General features: G+C 34.8%; 1 protein-coding gene across 1 annotated transcript; it reads left to right on the forward strand.

The window, feature by feature from the left end:
- Positions 1-4,386: 4,386 nt before the first annotated feature.
- LOC109096177 (homeobox protein MOX-2-like) lies at positions 4,387-14,343 on the forward strand. Its single transcript, XM_042776835.1, has 3 exons — positions 4,387-5,880; positions 9,092-9,264; positions 13,285-14,343. The coding sequence occupies exons 1-3, from the start codon at positions 5,391-5,393 to the stop codon at positions 13,504-13,506; spliced, it is 885 nt and encodes a 294-aa protein (XP_042632769.1). The 5' UTR covers positions 4,387-5,390; the 3' UTR covers positions 13,507-14,343.
- The last annotated feature ends 3,944 nt before the right edge of the window (positions 14,344-18,287 follow it).

An 18,287-nucleotide genomic window follows, 5' to 3' on the forward strand; every position in this document is an offset into this window, starting at 1 on the left:
TACTGAAGACTGGAGTAATGATGCTGAAAAATCAGCTTTACAATCACAGGAATAAATTTTACTTAATAAAACATATTCAAATAGAAAACCGTTGAAAAGTAATAATGGTAAATAATAAAGAAAAGTAATAATAATTCACAATATTTCAGTTTTTACTCTATTTTTGACTAAATAAATGTAGCCTTAGTGGGTGTAAGAGACTTCTTAAAAAAATAATAATAATTAAATGAATAAATTACCAGCTGCAAACTTATGATTGGTGTATTTATTGAAATTCTTTATATAATTGTAGCACTTTAAAGGCTGCCTAGAGATAAAGGGACCTAAAAAGGTGTCTTTATATATATATATATATATATATATATATATATATATATATATATATATATATATATTTTTTTTTTTTTTTTTTTTTTTTTTTTTTGCAGTGAATGTCAAATTATGATAAAAAATATTCATAACAGCCCCAGGCATAATAATCAGCAGTTGACAGTGATTGTCCTTCACAGTTAGCAGTATTTTTGACAAGCAAGTGAGGTAATGTGTCTTTCATGGTTTGCTGTGTGAGTCCTGGTGGCTGTATTTTAGCAATGAACAAGAATGATCAAGGCACATAGTCTTGAATTGAGATTGGTGCCATGGCAGCAGAATCCCAGTAAGGAAAATTCTAAGATTGTGCCTGTTAAAGTCATATGTATGAAAATCATTAGCGTCATTTCTGTGACTAAAAAGTTTGGAGATGAAAAAGAAAAGAAAAAAGTTATAGTGATACAAAACCCATAGGCAATGTAAAATCTAATTTAGGATCTGGGGCATTGCATAAAGAAGGGAAGCCATTAAATCATAAGATGTCAGCTTCACTTTTCTTAATTATTTCTACTATTAGAACAATGTGTCGCACTGGAGGTAGAGAGCAAAGCTGCAATAGTCAGAGTTCATTTTTTCATTTTCAGTCGCTAACATATGCCAGTATTCCTTCACTGCGGCCACCAGAAACAAATTCAGTTTTAAAGGCATCGCTGAAGTGTAGGCTCTGCATGGAATGCATTAGTCTCAGCTCGTGTCATGAGTGCAGACCGATGGACTCTACAGGCTCAATCAGATAGTCTGACTGCGGAAACACATACCCTCAGCTGTTATGTGTGTTTCAGGCTCTTTAAAACACAGCGAGTTTCAGATCAACTCTGATTGGATTTTTTTTTTTTTCCATTAAAGTTTTTTTTTTTTTTTTATGTTTAATTTTAATTTCAGATCGTAATTCTTGTAGCACAGTGGCCATTGCAAATGCATCAGTAACAAGTTCGGTAACTAAATTGTATGTCAGTTATTTAATAAATGGTTTGGTGATGGTAACGTAAAAAAAATAATGTCATCAATAAGTAATGGCAACATTTGTTTTTCCATTAAATTATCAAATTGTTTTAATTTCAACTTCATTATTTAAGTTAACACTAGATTCATCTTAGTTGAAACTAGCTGCAACTGTTTTTATTTATTTATTTATTTATTTATTTATTTATTTATTTCAAATAATGTAATATACTTTTAGTTAAAATAACTGCCAGTTTGATTATTTTTAAAAAATAAAGTTGAAGTAGCTGGGATTTATTTATTTATTTATAACAGTATATATAGTAAATAAAAGTAAAAGAATAGATAGGAAATTCAAATATTAAAGGTAACGACTAAATATCAGAAAAGATAATCTTGCTCAAAAGTGGTGAATCTTTATCTTTACTGATATCTGTACACTAAAATATCTTTAGATTTTATATGTAAAAATATTTAAGGTATTTAAGTGTATATACAAAGAGATGATTCCTTCTGTTATGAAATTAAGTCACATTTTCTGTCATGTAAATACACATAAAACACAACTGCATTTTACATTTTATATTTAATATATTCCATTAATGTGTTTTTTAAAATCACTATATCATGTTTTTATCATGTTAATTCAAATGAAAATGTAAAAATAATTCTCAGTTGCATATGTATTTGATATCTGTGAATATTTCAAGATTACTTCTCTTTTTCTTTTTTTTCAATTTATTCATTTTGCATTTGTGATTGGAGTTTTTGAATAATCTTTTAAGATTCAGTGCTACCCTATAATAACATTTATTTAAGACATTAAATTCTTTTCATACAAACAAATGTCAAGTACAAAAATAACTAGAAATAATATCAGTGTTAACAATAAGTTTTGAAGAATGGATTTTGGTGGATCATAGACAAAAAAAAAATTAATAGCAGTATAGTTGCTACACAGTCTCTTATAAAGTGACTCAAGCATAGCAGGGATTTCTGAAGACTCTATATTTTCTCAGTCTTTATGTGTTTATATGAAACGCATCACTTCCTCCTCCTTCGACTCCTTTCATCCTCTCATTACAAAGCAGCGCACATTACACTAAAGCCGCTTAGAGTGTCCTATTGGAAATGTCTGTCTGAGGTCTGGCATTAACAGATACCAGAGTTAGTGGTTTCATCTCCGAGCTCCTTTTCCACTCAGCTAATGAACGTCATGGGGCCTTTTAAAAATAGAATGTGTTTTAAAATGAACCCAACAGAGTGACTCGAAAATTATAATGTATAGAATGGCAAACTGATGCAATCTTAAAGACTACAAATAACTTTATGAAACACATGACAGTGAATCACTAAAGTATTTATCACTCAAACTTCCAGTTTGCTTCCAAAACAACAAAAATAAAATCCCAGAAAGCATCGCCGCTCTGTTTTAACAACCATCTGTCTGGTTTTACTCTCTGATTGACTCCAACAGGCTGGAGTGGCCTCTTCAAAATCCAACCAAATCTAATAAGCATTAGCCTGTCAGACAAGCTCAACCTTGTGTCACACACACGTTCAACAATTGGCCACCAGGTGAGAGGACTCACCTGCAGAAAATCCCTTCTCCCCGGGGAACTGTCAAATTAGCAGTTAGCTATTATGGAGGCTTAGGCCTTGGACCCGCAGAGAGGGAGAGAACGAGGAACGAAAGACAGGAGACTCACATAACTGCTCAGAGGCCTCGGGGCAATGACATGGTGCAGGGTCTGAGGCAAAACCGAAACCATATGAACATTAATACACACCCAGGGGCCATTCTCAGAGATTACTTTACATAACGACTAATTGGCCTAATTTGTTAAATAAACACTATATTTTCTTTTGAAGCTTAATACAGGACCACTGGACATAGCAGTCGCTCTGAGCCGAGCAGCAACACCCACATCGGATTTTGGTGGTCTGCTAAAGTCATTTCCCCTTGAAATGAACCCAATTTCCTCTCTGGGTTCAGGCTCATGTGCGTGTTCGGTTCGCCACAGCCATCTAAATGTAGAGATAGTGCTGAATGTAAAGGACGTGTGGACAAGATTGACAGCGGCCAATATTTCGCAGCTACAAAGCATAGGTTATGGAATCGCAAAGTTTGGGTTGAAAACAGAACTGCTAATGTCAGTGTTGTGTAAAATACTGTTGACTTTTCAAGCTAATACTGCTGGGTGGAAAGTCTACAACTACTTTTTATTTGATTTATTATTATTATATTTTTACTCCAGCTGAGCTACACCAATCATAAAAGTGTTAAATTACCAGTCCAAGCATGTAATGGATTCCATAAAACTGGGATAAAAGTATTATTTTTATCCACTAAAGAATTCCAATGCCTTTTATTTTTAATTAAATGTACAGCTAATTAATCATAGACAAGAGTTGCAAAAAAATATTCTGAAATGATAAAAAATAAACTTGCCACAAGACTATTTAATAGACATTGAAAGAAGATTAAATATTTTTTTTTCCGTTTTGCCAGCATTTTTGTAATTACAGTGCATTCACGAGTACACTTTCTTCAGCAAGTTTCCACTACATAAAAAATGAGATCCTTTATGATCTCTGCATTAATGTGAGTTGTTATTGCATTGTGGTTGAAATCTATAAAGTGAAATTAAAACGGTGGGGGAAAAATGAATTGCTCCTCCAACCAATAACATTCATTTGATTGTTCTGATTTTTTGCAGTATGAAAACTGAATAAAAGTCAATAAAATTGTTTTTGTTTTCCGTAAAATGTTCATTAAAATATATACTTTTCCTGTACTGTCAGCTCAGGTCATTAAATGAGTTTTCATGCCTTGCTCAAAACCAAACATATTTGTGACAGGCAAAAATGCTCTTTCAAGTTTTCTGTTTCACCGAGCATTCTGGGAGAGAAATATGGCTTTCCATCTGAGAAATACACATGAGAATGAACAGCATCTGTGTTCTCAAGGATTTTTTTTTTTTTTTTTAATGCAAGTGACCAGCAACACTCCAGCATATCTGTTGGTAGACAGATTTATAGAAATCTGAATGTCTGAAACAGCAAGTCCAGTTTGCCATTTGGATTAGTTATATATTTCTGAAATGTTGCAGGGTAGACAGACTGTCTGTGTCATATTTGATTAGTTGTGTTAATGAATTTAATTCAAAATACAATGGCACTTTTATACGATTGTCCTTTTAACAGATTTTATCCAAAATATAAGCCATTTTCAGCAATGCAAACTTATTCTGTCTCATGCAGTTAAGCAGTTCTGTCAAATGTTGTATATGCTTTTGTGCTGACATTTTATTGGATGATCCTATTCACACTCTGAATGAATTCCATAATTTTACAAGATGATGCTGACAATGTAGATGATTTTGTGCAGACAGATAGACACCGGATAGAACCCCATAACCCCTCACTCCATTCCCCATCTCACCCCTAAGACCCCCATAACCCCTTCGATCCATTCCACACTCACTTTTTGGCTGCTTATGCAACTCATTTCTTAGAAAAAGTGTCCGTGGGATCGGATAGCCCAGGTCCAAAATATCGTACCCTAGTTTTCACGAGCCCAGAACTAGTTGGCTGGCCTCAGATTTATTGTACCTTGCCGTTCTGGAGGAAGATTGTACGCATGTGGTCAGTTGCGAGGAGCCTGCGACCCAACCTCCCTCTCATGTTACGCCCTATATATAACATCCATTCCTCCAGCACCTCCGTTCAGCCCCCCTCCTTCGTTCCCTCGTTCCAACTCCACTTCTCTAGAAGCGCTGTATCCAGTCGGGCCCAGACGACTCTGTCTTTCCCTCTCCCTCGCTTTCTCTCTCTCTCCCATCTGTCACCCGAGCTTCCTCTTGCAGGCTGTGTGTGTTTACCCTCTTTTTCGGCCTGGCAACGGGGCTGCATGCTCAGGATTACCGGAGGCCTTGCCTTTCATCGCTGCCCGCTCCCTCTTCCTTTCGCCGTTGACTCCTGGACTACGGTGGGCACGGGTGTGTGGCTGTGTGATTTTGGGGCTTCCCTGGTTTCCTGCTCACGGAGTTAAGTGGATTTGTAGATACTAAAGAGACATGGATCACTCTCTTTTCGGATGCCTTCGGAGCCCGCATGCCCCATCCCAAGCCCTGCACCCAGCATTCAACCAGTCCTCCCTGGCCCTGCATGGCCGCTCTGACCACGTCTCCTACCCTGACCTCCCGGGAACCTCACCACCCTGCGGCTACACGGGGGAGGAGGGTGGCTTCGGAGGACCTCATCTCAGAGTTCACCCCGCTCAACAGCATCTACACCACTCGCAGCATCAGCCTTCCTGGCACGTGCCGCAGATGTCGTCGATCGACAGTGAACGCCACGGCCTCTGCCTGCCGCACCCTGACGCCGCGGCTCCAGAACTGTGCAGTGCAGGAGGAGCGGGTTCGCAGGGCCTGTGCACGGGCAACCCAGCACTCTCTGGAAGTGACCCTTCTGTGGTGTCGTGTGTGTCTGGAGAATACAGGAGACAGACCATGTCACCTGTTGAGCCGGAGCGACGGAATAGCAAAGGAAAGAGTGACAGTTCAGGTACGCGACTCAAAACGTTTTCTTCCATTGTTAATATGCATTCAGTAAAAAAGGCAGTGTGTATTTGATTTTATTTATTTATCTTGATTGTTTTTTTGTTTGTTTTTTAATAGTTGATAATTTATTATGATTATTACAGTATGAATAATTCAAGTGTTTTCCATGACTTGAGAACTGAATATTGTCGCTTTTATTTCTCATCAGATTTATTCAGAATAGCACAAGTAAAGACTTTATCAATCAAAAATAATTGTTTTTTTTTATAATATTTGTTGTATTTTCTATTTTCTGTAATCTGGACTCAGAACTGAGATTTGGAGTTTAATTGTGATAATATATTTTAATAAATATTAAGGTGAAATGCATTTATACACCAAATTATATGTTTAATATATGTTTAGAAAATAGTTTGGTTTTATTTTAATAGTTTATTGTGCAATATTCAGGAAGAATTCAAAGATTAATGTACCTTTACATTTTGACATAATTAAAATGATTTAAAATAGGATAATAATGATCAAAGAATTAAAAAACTTTATTTTAAAATTCAAACTTCAAATAGCAATTAAGATTTTTTATTTATAAAGTTTAGTCTATATCAAGACAATTTAAACAAAAGTGGTTCATATGTACTAAATGGATTTTATTTGATTTCTGCTGCACTGTAAAAAAAAAAAAAAACTAAGAAGGTAAGTTTTTATACTTAAAAGTTTCAGATTTAATTCAGTGTGTTACTTGTCATTTCTTTGTAAATTGTGAAATTTATTTGCAGTTTCTGAGTGGAAAAGTAAATCCTACACCGTTGTGTTTTTTTTTTTTTCAGTGTGCATTTAACTACATACTACTTAATTTAATACAACTGTCCTCTGTTAGAAAATACATAAGCAAAAGAGCGTCAATAATCTTTACACATCTGACGTTGAGATCAAATTCACGCAGACACAAAACACTCTAATCTGTCCATGAACCGTATAGAGGAATGTGCAAACTTTACAAATAAATCAAACTGAGCAGTTGTTATAAATATGGTCAAAAACAGCTTGAAATTTCTTAGTCTTCATTAGTTCATTAAACAAAAAGCAGGACCAGAATCCTGAATGGGCTGGACACGGCACAGTGGTGTTTTACTGGCAGGGCCTGGTGCTGTACGGATGCCCTGTTTCTTTCTCTCATCAGTCTCAGAGGTGTAAGTCACTCTGGCATTTACCCTCAGGTCTTTAATAGACCACAGGTGAAAGCCGCCGTTAAATGCTCACACTGCCCGCAGCTGCGCTTTTGATACCCCCAAACACATATGCACCATTTACTGCTGGGGAAAACAGTTAAAGCTGCAGCTGGAGAATTTTTATACAAAACGTGACCCGTATATTTCAAGAACAATAGAAAATGTCACACCTACTGATCTAAGTGGTTTGACACTGATGTACAGTATTTAAAATCGGCACAGAAAATGTAACTGGATTGTTATCCACGAACACACAGATCTTGCCGTATAAAGTGTAGTTGTGAAGAGAGCAAATGTCTTCAGGAAAAAAAGTCACTGCTGTGTTTAAAATGATTAGTTCACTTTTTTTTCACCTTTACAGTAGACTGAACTGAATTACCCCAGCTTATACTATACGTCTAAGATTTCTTTCTGTCTGTTTAGTCATACCATGAAGGGGGTCTAAATGCTGTGGCTTTTCAGCCAGGTGCCTGTAATTTATGGCATGATGGCATACTGATGGATAGGCCCAATGGTAGTAGAAATTTCCAGAAGGCTCCTGTTGGCACTTGCATTGCCTTTACACCAAATCCAGCTTCCTCCAGTCTGTTGGCAGTTATCAAAGCCAGTGTGGTTTCCATTTAGAGCCGTGTCACGTAACGAGATATTGCAGCGATAGGCTGAACAGATTATAGATTATTTTGAAAAGTTATGTTGGATATAAATTATGAGTTTCAAAGCTCATAATCTTGTGTTCTGTAAAAACCTTGGATTTCTAGAGCAGTTGTATTTTTATTCCGGTTTCAAAGGAGCCAAAAATTCAACATCTAAATCACACCCGTTCCTGAATGGCAAGCCAAAAGATATTCTTTGGAAACATATTATTTTCCTTCAAAGATTTTTTTTTTCTTTTTTAACAAATTGTACGAGCTGTATCAGACTCTCTCTGTCTCTCTGTCTATTAACTGATTAGTGTTTTCATTACACTATTAGTCATATTATAAAAAAAGTAAACATTTTGAGATTTGAATATTAGTTGGGTAGAAAAGAAAAGGGCTGAACATGAAATTCAAACGCACAGTAGTTCAGATTAGAAATATTAAAATAAAATGTACATAAAATTATAAGGAATGGAGTAATAATGATAATGTTTTTGGTTGCTATTCACATATATATACACACTGTTGTGACCTGTGATTTGTTATAATTTAAAAAGCTATTTTTTTATTTTTTTATTTTTTTTTTGCTTTAGCCAGTTGCTATTCAAACATGGCAAAAATTATTATTGATAAAATAAAAATACAATCAGTTATTTGCCCTTGAACTGATATATTTTGCTCATGATAATCTATTCAGTTTCATTGTTAGCTAGGCAGTACCAAAGTAAATGTTTATTTTTAACTGTACTATTTAAAGTAATAAATTAACTAATAAATTATTAGATCCAGCTGTGATTTTGTACCCTATATATTCCTATTTTTTAGATTAATTTTACCTCAGTAATATAGATGCATCATAACTTTATATATTACTCTATAAATTATATATTTTATAACAAGCCTCAATCAACACACATACAGCTAAGGTTGAATTTGATCATTTTTGGACCAATCAGAAATGTTCCTTGGGAAAGCTTCATGTTTTCTGTTAAAGGAGTAGTGTGTGGAAAATGAAGAGTAAACTGATCTGATTGTTGAAGAGTGTGAACGAAGCCCTGTTGATTCAGGCCAGATTTGAAAGCATGTGTTCCATTCTCTGGCCCTTCTCCGCCTGCTAAAAACACCAGAGCCATATCGCCATAATAAAAGGTGATTGGCAGGCCAAATTGTTCTGCTTTCATTTTTATTTTTGTTCGTTTATTTTATTTCGGAGCCCTGCAGTTTATCACACCATCTTATTTTTTCACCCCTTTGCTTTCCCTTAACGTTTTTTTTTTCTCTCTCTCTCTCTCCTTTTCTTTTTCTGAGCATTTACAGCGGCTGGAAAGTGATCTGTTTTTCATTTCAGATTCCCAGGATGGGAGCTATAAGTCAGACGTGAGCAGTAAACCTAGGAAGGAGCGCACAGCGTTCACCAAGGAACAGATTCGGGAACTGGAATCAGAATTTGCTCACCACAACTATCTGACAAGGCTTAGACGTTACGAAATCGCTGTCAACCTTGACCTCACAGAGAGACAAGTACGTTCAATGCTGAGTCTGTTTTCACATGTTACCAACAGACATAACACTGGCACTTCCATTGGCTTCAAAAATATTTTTTTGCTTGACTAGTTAAAAAAAAAAAAAAAGAAGGCTTTGCAAAGACTGACTTCACTTAAAGTGATTAAGTCATATAAAGTGTTAGTAAAGTTAATGTTAGTAAGTTTCAACAAATTAAATAACAAGAACTCATTTAATGATATAAATCTCAAAATATTTCAGTATGAGCTCTCTAGAAATATGTTTTACATTAAAAATGAGTAACGTGTTTTACACAGGGCTTTGTGTTGAGGAGTCCAGTTTATTTGTTAGGCTTGAGGGAGGGATTGCTTCTAAATAAAAATAAGTAAATAAAAAAAATATTAAGTAAAATAAGTAAATAAAAATGCATATTGAATCATGTAAATAATGACAGTGAAGTCTGATCAACTGTCAAATGTAGCCATAATGTTAAATCTCAGGTTCCAAAATACATTATATTTTATTTATGCGCGTGAACACACTTTTTATGTATATATTATAGGTCTCTTTGAATTTAAGAACATTTTTGAATGGCTTTTATTAGATAAGACAGAGAGAAAGTGACAGAGAGAGAGAGGAACAACAGGAGTTGGACGCGATCCGAGATGGACTTGAACCAGGGTCCCCATGCACATTTTTATTGCATATTACATTAATTCAAAGGCATCCAATTTTCCCATCTGCTAATTAACTGCAATTGCAATCATATAAACCTTTCAAAATAGCGACAATGAAAAGCATATAGAGGAGACTGGGGCTAGTTGCAACAGAAGTGTATAGTATCTCAGTTGCTATAAAATTTAGAGTAAATCAAACTAATTTAAAAGAAATGTATTAAGTGCAATTTCTGTTGGTTTTATTTATATCAGAATTTGGCGTTTTTCAATTTCATAAATTTACTGTTTATACTTTATTGCAAATACAATAGTAGCTGTTTAATGGCAGACTTAGTTGTGACAACTTGCCCCATAGACATGCCCTGTTGTTGAGGCACTTTGTCACAAAAGTTCTGAATAATCATGGAATCATTTTAGTTTATATACAGTATAGATAGATAGATAGATAGATAGATAGATAGATAGATAGATAGATAGATAGATAGATAGATAGATAGATAGATAGATAGATAGATTCAAAATGGCCCACACATCCCACACAGCCATTCCAGAGTTTAGATTCATTCCAGCATCTTGACCTAAAAAGAAGCTTTACTTTATATGCAACTCACTTAGGATTTGCATTTTTGTGTTTTATTCCCCTTTCTCTTTGCTACTCCTCCACACAATTGCTTCCTATCCAGTAACTCCCAGCACAGATCCAATAAATCTGTGGACGTGGGTTGATCTCAGACCTTAAACAAAAAAGCCTGAAAATCAACCCTTTCTGTGCACCTTCGCTGTATTATTTATATTTATATTTATATTTATATTTATATTTATATTTATATTTATATTTATATTTATATTTATATTTTATTTATTCAGACACACACACACACACACACACACACACACACTTTGAATATGTATACAAATACGTACTGTTCTGAAATAATATAAATGAAATGGGAAATATGCACAGATCCATAAAATCTTGTAGTTATTAATCCAAATAACTGCAAAAAAAGTTATCACACTTCATCTAAATGTTTTTGTCATGTAAAGTATCTGCCGACTTACTTCAGAGCTCACTCTAAAATACCTGTGCTGCGCTTCCTAAAATAACCCTCTCAGCCTGAAATAATCCCCCTGTCAAACCGGGGGTTGGGGGGGGGGGGGGGGGGTGAGGCGCCACCACTCGGCCCAGATCTGATCGACCCGTTTTAGGCAGCAGCTTGATCATCCCAGTGGAGACACAAATACAAGTGTCAAGTCAGGACATGGAACTTGGGCCAATGGGCGACCAGGAGTTTTGCATCAGCACATAACTGACCAGCAGTTTTGGGCAGTAACGCATTACTTAGTAACACGTTACTGTAATTTGATTACTTTTTTAGTAACGGAGTAATCTAACACTTTATAATTTTCAAAATAGTAATTAGAGTATTACAAGCCGATGTCTCTATATGTTACTGCCGCGTTATATTGCTGACAGAATGCAGTGTTTTATAATCTTGAGACTGAAAAATGGATGTAGCACACGCTACAAGACTTGATAGGCGAATGCAGAGACGTGTGTGTGCAGAATGCGAGAGAATAAAATGATTCACAGGACTCCCGTAAAATAGAAATAACTAAACATAAAATATCTAAAACAAATAAACTGATATTCATCTTTTGCTCAAAAACAACATGAACTCATATAAAATATAAATGATTAACAGACGCAAGTGTATGCAGGGTTTCTATTTAGGCTATAACACATGTTTGCAATGCAGTGCTGAAATTTGCATGCTCACGAATCCTCTCATTATAACACACGAATTGTAGACATTATGAAATATTCATTATGCATATACAACAGATTGTTCTTTGCTGGCATTCTGCCAAACAAAGCACGCAGCAGTTAAAAGTCTACTTTAGTTAAAAATAGCAGTGTTCTGTGAATGTTAATGCTTTAATAACAAATATTTATTGGGAGCGTGTATCCTGGGATTTCGTAAATTTCATGGAGAAAAAAAGTAATGTAACTAGTAATGTAACTAATTACTAATTACTTTTGAAATAAAGTAATCAGAACTGTAACGTGATTACTTTTAAAAGGAGTTATCAGTAATCAGTAATTTGATTACAGATTTCAGAGTAACTTGCCCAACACTGCTGACCTGGTGGAAATAGCCTAGAGAGCCAATGCTAGTGCCCCACAGAGCCAATTATATTGCTGATCCACCAAACTTACCAGAAATCTGCTCCAGCAGAAAAAGTCCACCAGATCCACAGTTGCTTTAAAGATTAAAAGAAGATAGGAAGGACCCACAAAACATATGAAATGAGGTGTTTTAGTTGGTTTATGTATGTGGTCTATGCGTGTGGGATCTGAGTGCTGTGTTGGCAGAAGTCTTTGAGAGAAAGACTTTAAATCTGTCGCTCATCCAATCTGATACAAGTGTGCAGTTTGAAGGGGGTTCTGATACAGAGGGCATGATGGTGGTTTTAGAGTGGGGGTCTGCGTGCCAAAATAACTCTTTTTGGAAAGTGCCATAACACACACCCTAACACACGTTCCCACAAAGTGGCGTTAAGTTACCCTGATGCAGATCTTGGACGCCTGTGTTGCTAAGAGACCAATAATGTCCCATAAACATTGTGTGTAATTGACTACTGTATAATAGCTTTGCCAAAAATGTATCTCCTAATAAGCAAACAACACTAAAGTATTCATTTGTTTCTACTTGAATAATATATATTATACAACATTTATTTGTTCATAATTATTCTTACAAGTATAAGTTCAGAATCGAAGAACTGACACCCTTGCAGTTGCAGAAAACAAAATAACTAATTTTTTTCAAAATTCTAAACATTTTAATTTTGCCAGACAGCAGCACAAATATGTCCATCACAGTTTTCATATAATGTAAAATAAATTTAAATAAAAATGTTTAATATAAAATATTGCATATACACAAAACTAAATAAATAAAATTGTATTTAATATTATGATAATTCAGTTTAATTAAATAAAACATTGAATTAGAGCATTTAAGTTCTTCCCTACAGTCAATGAAATTCATTACTTGAAATATAATAAAGATTAACCAAAATAAAATGAAGTATTAAAAATAAATGTATTTCTGCTAATAGATATATAAACTAATTTAAAAAAACACACACAACAAAATTGTTTAACTCATGTTGAAATTCATATTGAGAAATAAAATGTACTATTAAAAATGACACTATCAACAGTTGCATTTTTTTTATTTCATTCCATTTTAATTCTACCTTCTCGAATTTAAATTTGAAATAAAATTATCCATCTTGTTTGCTTTCTATATACTTTATATGACTACTTTAAAAGTATTTCTCTTGCACACAGGTAAAGGTGTGGTTCCAGAACAGACGGATGAAGTGGAAGCGGGTGAAGGGAGGTCAGCAGGGAGCCGCTGCGCGGGAGAAAGAACTGGTGAACGTAAAGAAAGGAACTCTCTTGCCTTCTGAGTTCTCCCCAATGGTCGGACTACACCATCCCATTGGTTCGCCCAGCAATGAGGACGACAGTCACGACAGTGACCAGAGCTCTGAGCATGCACATTTATGATGCCTGCACTCCAGCCAGTCACAACCTGCTTGTTTCCTCAGGAATCAACTATGTTGGTACTCTGAAGGCTGTTAACAACTAGTACTGGGCCATGCTTTATTTTATTCTGAGTGGTTAGGGTTTTTCTCTTGGTCTGTGAAACAGACAGGGTTGCAAACCAGAGCTCAGCCCCCGGTGGCACCGAACTTTGAAGATTAGTCTAAATATTTTTCAAAGGGGTTTAAAGGTGGCCACATTTTTGAAGAGACTATGCATTTCAACCGATTTTAACATTGTAAATAAATGTAAGTTTGAATGTTGTTAACATTCCACATGAGTGCCTTTGAGAGGATCTTTGCACTGTTTTAATTTTTGCCCTTATGGTTTGCTACTGTATTTAGACACAGATTTTGATAAAAATACCATTAATTAAAAACACATTGACATAATCTGTGACCACAGAATAAAGATTATCATTGTCTGTTTGTAAAGAAACAAAGGATGCCATCATTTTTTTAATTAATTGATGAATTATATTGAAACAATAGTTTTATACCTACTTTTTTTTCACAATTTTGCTACTTTGGATGGAAACAGATTGAAAATGACTTGGCATATTGATAAACATTTAATTTAGAAGAATAATAAAATAAAAATCTAACATATTATGGGTATCTTTTCACTTGCCTTGCCAAAGGCTTGTGTACTTAAGGACTGGAAATAATGTTCCATGATCACTGAAGGAGTGATTAAAAAACATTACACTACACTTCTAAAAATTGTGTTTGGTAAGATTTTTGCTAATGTTTTTGAAGAAATCTTTTATGCTCACCAAGGTTGCATTTATTTGATCAAAATTACAGTAAAGACAGTGATATTATGATATATTACTACAATTTAAAATAACTGTTTTCTATTTTAATATATTTTTAAAATGTAATTTATTCCTGTAATGGCAAAGCTGAATATTCAGTATCGCTTGTAACATTATAAATGTCTTTACTGTCACTTTTGTGATAAATTCAATGAAATATTAGTGAAAAAAGTATGAATTTATATATATATAAAAAATAATAATAATAATAATAATAATAATAAAAATAACTCTTACTGACCCCAAACTTTTGTATGGTAGTGTTCATATTTATAAATGCAACACTACATATGGCATATTTTTCAGTTTTTTTGTTTCTGTTCAAGTTTACAATGTAGTTCATATCTTTTATTTACCTTATAAATAAACAAATCTTAGGAATTTCAATTTCAGCTTTTTTTTTCATGATAAACCTTCCCAATAAACGTCAAAAAAAAAAAAAAAAAAAAAATCAATAAATAAAAATGTTTTAATGGAAACCTTACCAAAGGTTGAAGAGGATTATGTTATGTAAATGTTGTTGAAGAAGTAATATTATGGTTTGGTGTTTCTGTGAAGACCACGTGAGGGAGCATTCTAATTTCTGGACTGGCACTTTATCGAGTCGGCCAACTTCTCAAACGTCTTTGCTTATATATGAGAGCAGCTGGTGATTCGATAGCTGCAGAAGTTTGGACTCGTTTGATTTGTGGCTTTGCCGTTCCCCCGACACATAGGCAAAACCCAGGATAAGTGGATTTGTTTTCAGTTGTGGTCAAAGCCAGCCATGCATTTTCCCTCTGTGAAAGACGTTTTTGATTAGCCATCCGATTTAGATGTTTGTGTATGATATACTGTGATCAAAGTGAGACAAAGAACGTTCCCCTTGGGGAAACAATTCGTGGCTTTCGAAATGAATGGGAAATATATTTATGACCCCTCAAACCCTGCCAAGCACCCAGCTGCACTGATCACAGCCGTGTCTAAACAATGCATGATGAATATGGCCCATCAGAAGCGGCCCCAAACAGACAAATCAATAAAAACACAAGCAAATAAACACAAATCAAGACAAACATGAATTGGGTATGAAAAATACACCACTGATCACAAACAAAGCTGAACACAGACACACACGCAGGTAAACAAGCAAGACTTTTTTTCTGTTTGTCTTTCCAAACAAATGTAACTTTTGTATGCGTTAGTTGATTTGCTGTTGGTGTGATGTTTCTTTCTCTCCGACCACTTTGAATACTGTGGAAAGAAATAGGATCTTAAAAGGGATGGTCCACCCAAAATTATTTACTCACTCTTATGTTGTTCCAAATCTGTATGATTTCTTTCTTCTGTAGAGCATAAGAAAATATCCAAACAGTTTCAGCTCCCATTGTCTTCCAATCTCTTTAGTTACCAGTTAACATTGGTTGAGTAAATGGTGACAGAATTTTCATTACAAACCTGAATGATTTTTTCTTATGTGGAACACAAAACTTATTTTTATAACTTTTTAAAACGTCTTTATCTTTTTTGTTTTTTTTGTGAAAGTGAAGTCCAAAAAACCAAAACCCCCAAACAACAACAACAAAACAAAAAACAGACATTATTCTAAATCTCTTTTGTGTTTTACAGAAGAAAAAAATAAAAGACATGAGGGTGAGTGAATAATGATAAAGTTTTCAATTTTGGGTGAACTATTCCTTTAATATTTAATCCCCCTCATGTCACTTTTTTGTGGAAAACAAAAGAAGACATTTTTAAAAATGTTGGTTACCAAAAAGTTTCCATTCCTATTGACTTGATTGGTCAAGTAAATAATGGAAGTCAGTTGGAACCGATGCTGTTTGGCTACCACCTTTCTTTCTTTCTTTCTTACTTACTTTCTAAATGATGAATTTACATTCGTGGTGGACTATCTTTTTAAAGATTTTAAAGATGTACTCACTCTCATGTTCTTCCAAACCTGTATGGTTTTCCTTTTGGAAGAAATTTTGCGTGAACCGTCATTTTAATTCAGAAATGTTATTTCTTGTTGTTACATTCAAATGTGCCCACAGCGATTGTCATGAAGCAGTACCCTCCGGGCACAGTTTTATTTGCACAGAGTGCAAGATAATCCTATTTCTTCCTTGCATTCAAGTAATTATGTAGCTTTATATTGTTCTCCTGAGTATCTAGAAATTTCACAGCCAGTGCGTGCATTGCAAGAGGAAAGTTTTCCTTTTCCATCCAAAAAATAAAAGAGTTGTTTTGGAGTACCTCTGGCCCATGTTACTTTTTGATCCTGAATGAACCTTCTACCTTGACCCCACAGGGAATGACTTTCCTTTAGCAGGAAGGGTAATGTTGTCATTTCTTCATGCCATGCCAAGAACAACACAGCCAACTGAAGAGTTTTCCACACAAGGTCTGAGAGTCTGCTCAGCCTCCTTCCAAAAAGTGATTTAGGGTAATTTTCAGCACAACTGTAGGTGTTGATGGATGACGTTCACTGAGGTACAAAACCCCGTATATCACGTGACTGTTGTTATTTTCTTTCTGATAGCTGAAGGAGCCCAATCTTTTCTTTGTCTTTCATCAAAGAACATAAGTGACGGTTAAAGAGACTGCAGCTCTCTGCGTCAGTAAGAGACATGTCTAGAGAGTAAAATGACAACGGATAAGCCTGCTCTGAATTTGTCAGTTTTTGCAAACCGTTTGGGTCAAGGCCAGGTCGTGATGCATCTGGGACACATTAAAAAAGGCCATCTGTGAAAAATCTAGAACGGTTTACTTAATGTTTACTTAAGTAATTAGACACAACTTTGAATTAAAATCACATAAAAAGCACACAATCATCTGTTTGGGAATATCTTCGAATTACACACCTTTAAAAACTATTAAAATGCATTCTGTGTTCTTTCACATTCTTTCATTCCACTGTACTGTATGTGTTTGAACCTGCTTGAATTATGAGGATTATGCATTGAGACAGATTTAATAATAGCAGTTCAGACCAATCCAGTGATGTGGTTTAATCATAATATCACATACTCAGTATTCGGCTAGGACTCAGGAAACTTCTGAATCTTAAGCATATGGCTGGATGATACAGGATGACAAAATGCAGGAAACCACAGACCCTCCAATAAACTGGCAGGGGACCATGACTGACGGCTGTTTTAGCCATTTAGAATCTTATTTATTGGCACAACAGTCACTTTTACTACAGAAGATCTGGCCAGGAACTGAAACTAACAGAGTAAAATGTGACTTCACACCTGGAGCATTAAAACCCACAAGTCACAAGTATGATCCTCAGAACAGACTGCATGGAGAAGAACTCCAATTATGGAATTATGAATACAAGTAAAAAATGACTTATAGAAAAGAAAATAGAATAGAAAATATTAATAGATATTAATAGACATTTAATACTAATAGAAAAGTTATGTTTTCCCTTTCCTTAAATATACAATAATATCTGTGAATTTGCCATTTATTAATTACTATGTTTTATAATCCAGTGCTAAAAAGTTAGATAGCTTATAAAAGACTTAGACAAAGATATGACTGAAAAAAAAATTTACATACTGTATTTCCATTGTAATATTCTGTGTAGAGGCTGCTTCCACTGCATTCATATCCATTCTGTCACACAATGTTGCCACAACAAATACATTTAACCAATTCCTCAAAACATAAAAAATAGAGTCATCCTTTGTGTGTTAAAGTAATTTTAATTTACAGCCCATTTTGGGTCAATTTTATAATTTTAACCCAGTATAGTAATTTTTAAACAATAGTTGAGTTTTGGTAAAGTTTTGAAGCATGTTGTGTTGAACATTTAACCCAACTTATCCTAGGTCAAAACAACCCAGCGCTGGGTTGCCAAAATGATCCAGATTTGGGTTATCATTTTCCTGCTTTATGCTGCATAATGTGTTTAATATAAATCGTATAACTGTCATTG

This window comes from Cyprinus carpio, chromosome A19 (assembly GCF_018340385.1).
Source record: "Cyprinus carpio isolate SPL01 chromosome A19, ASM1834038v1, whole genome shotgun sequence".
In the NCBI taxonomy this organism is placed as follows: domain Eukaryota; kingdom Metazoa; phylum Chordata; class Actinopteri; order Cypriniformes; family Cyprinidae; genus Cyprinus; species Cyprinus carpio.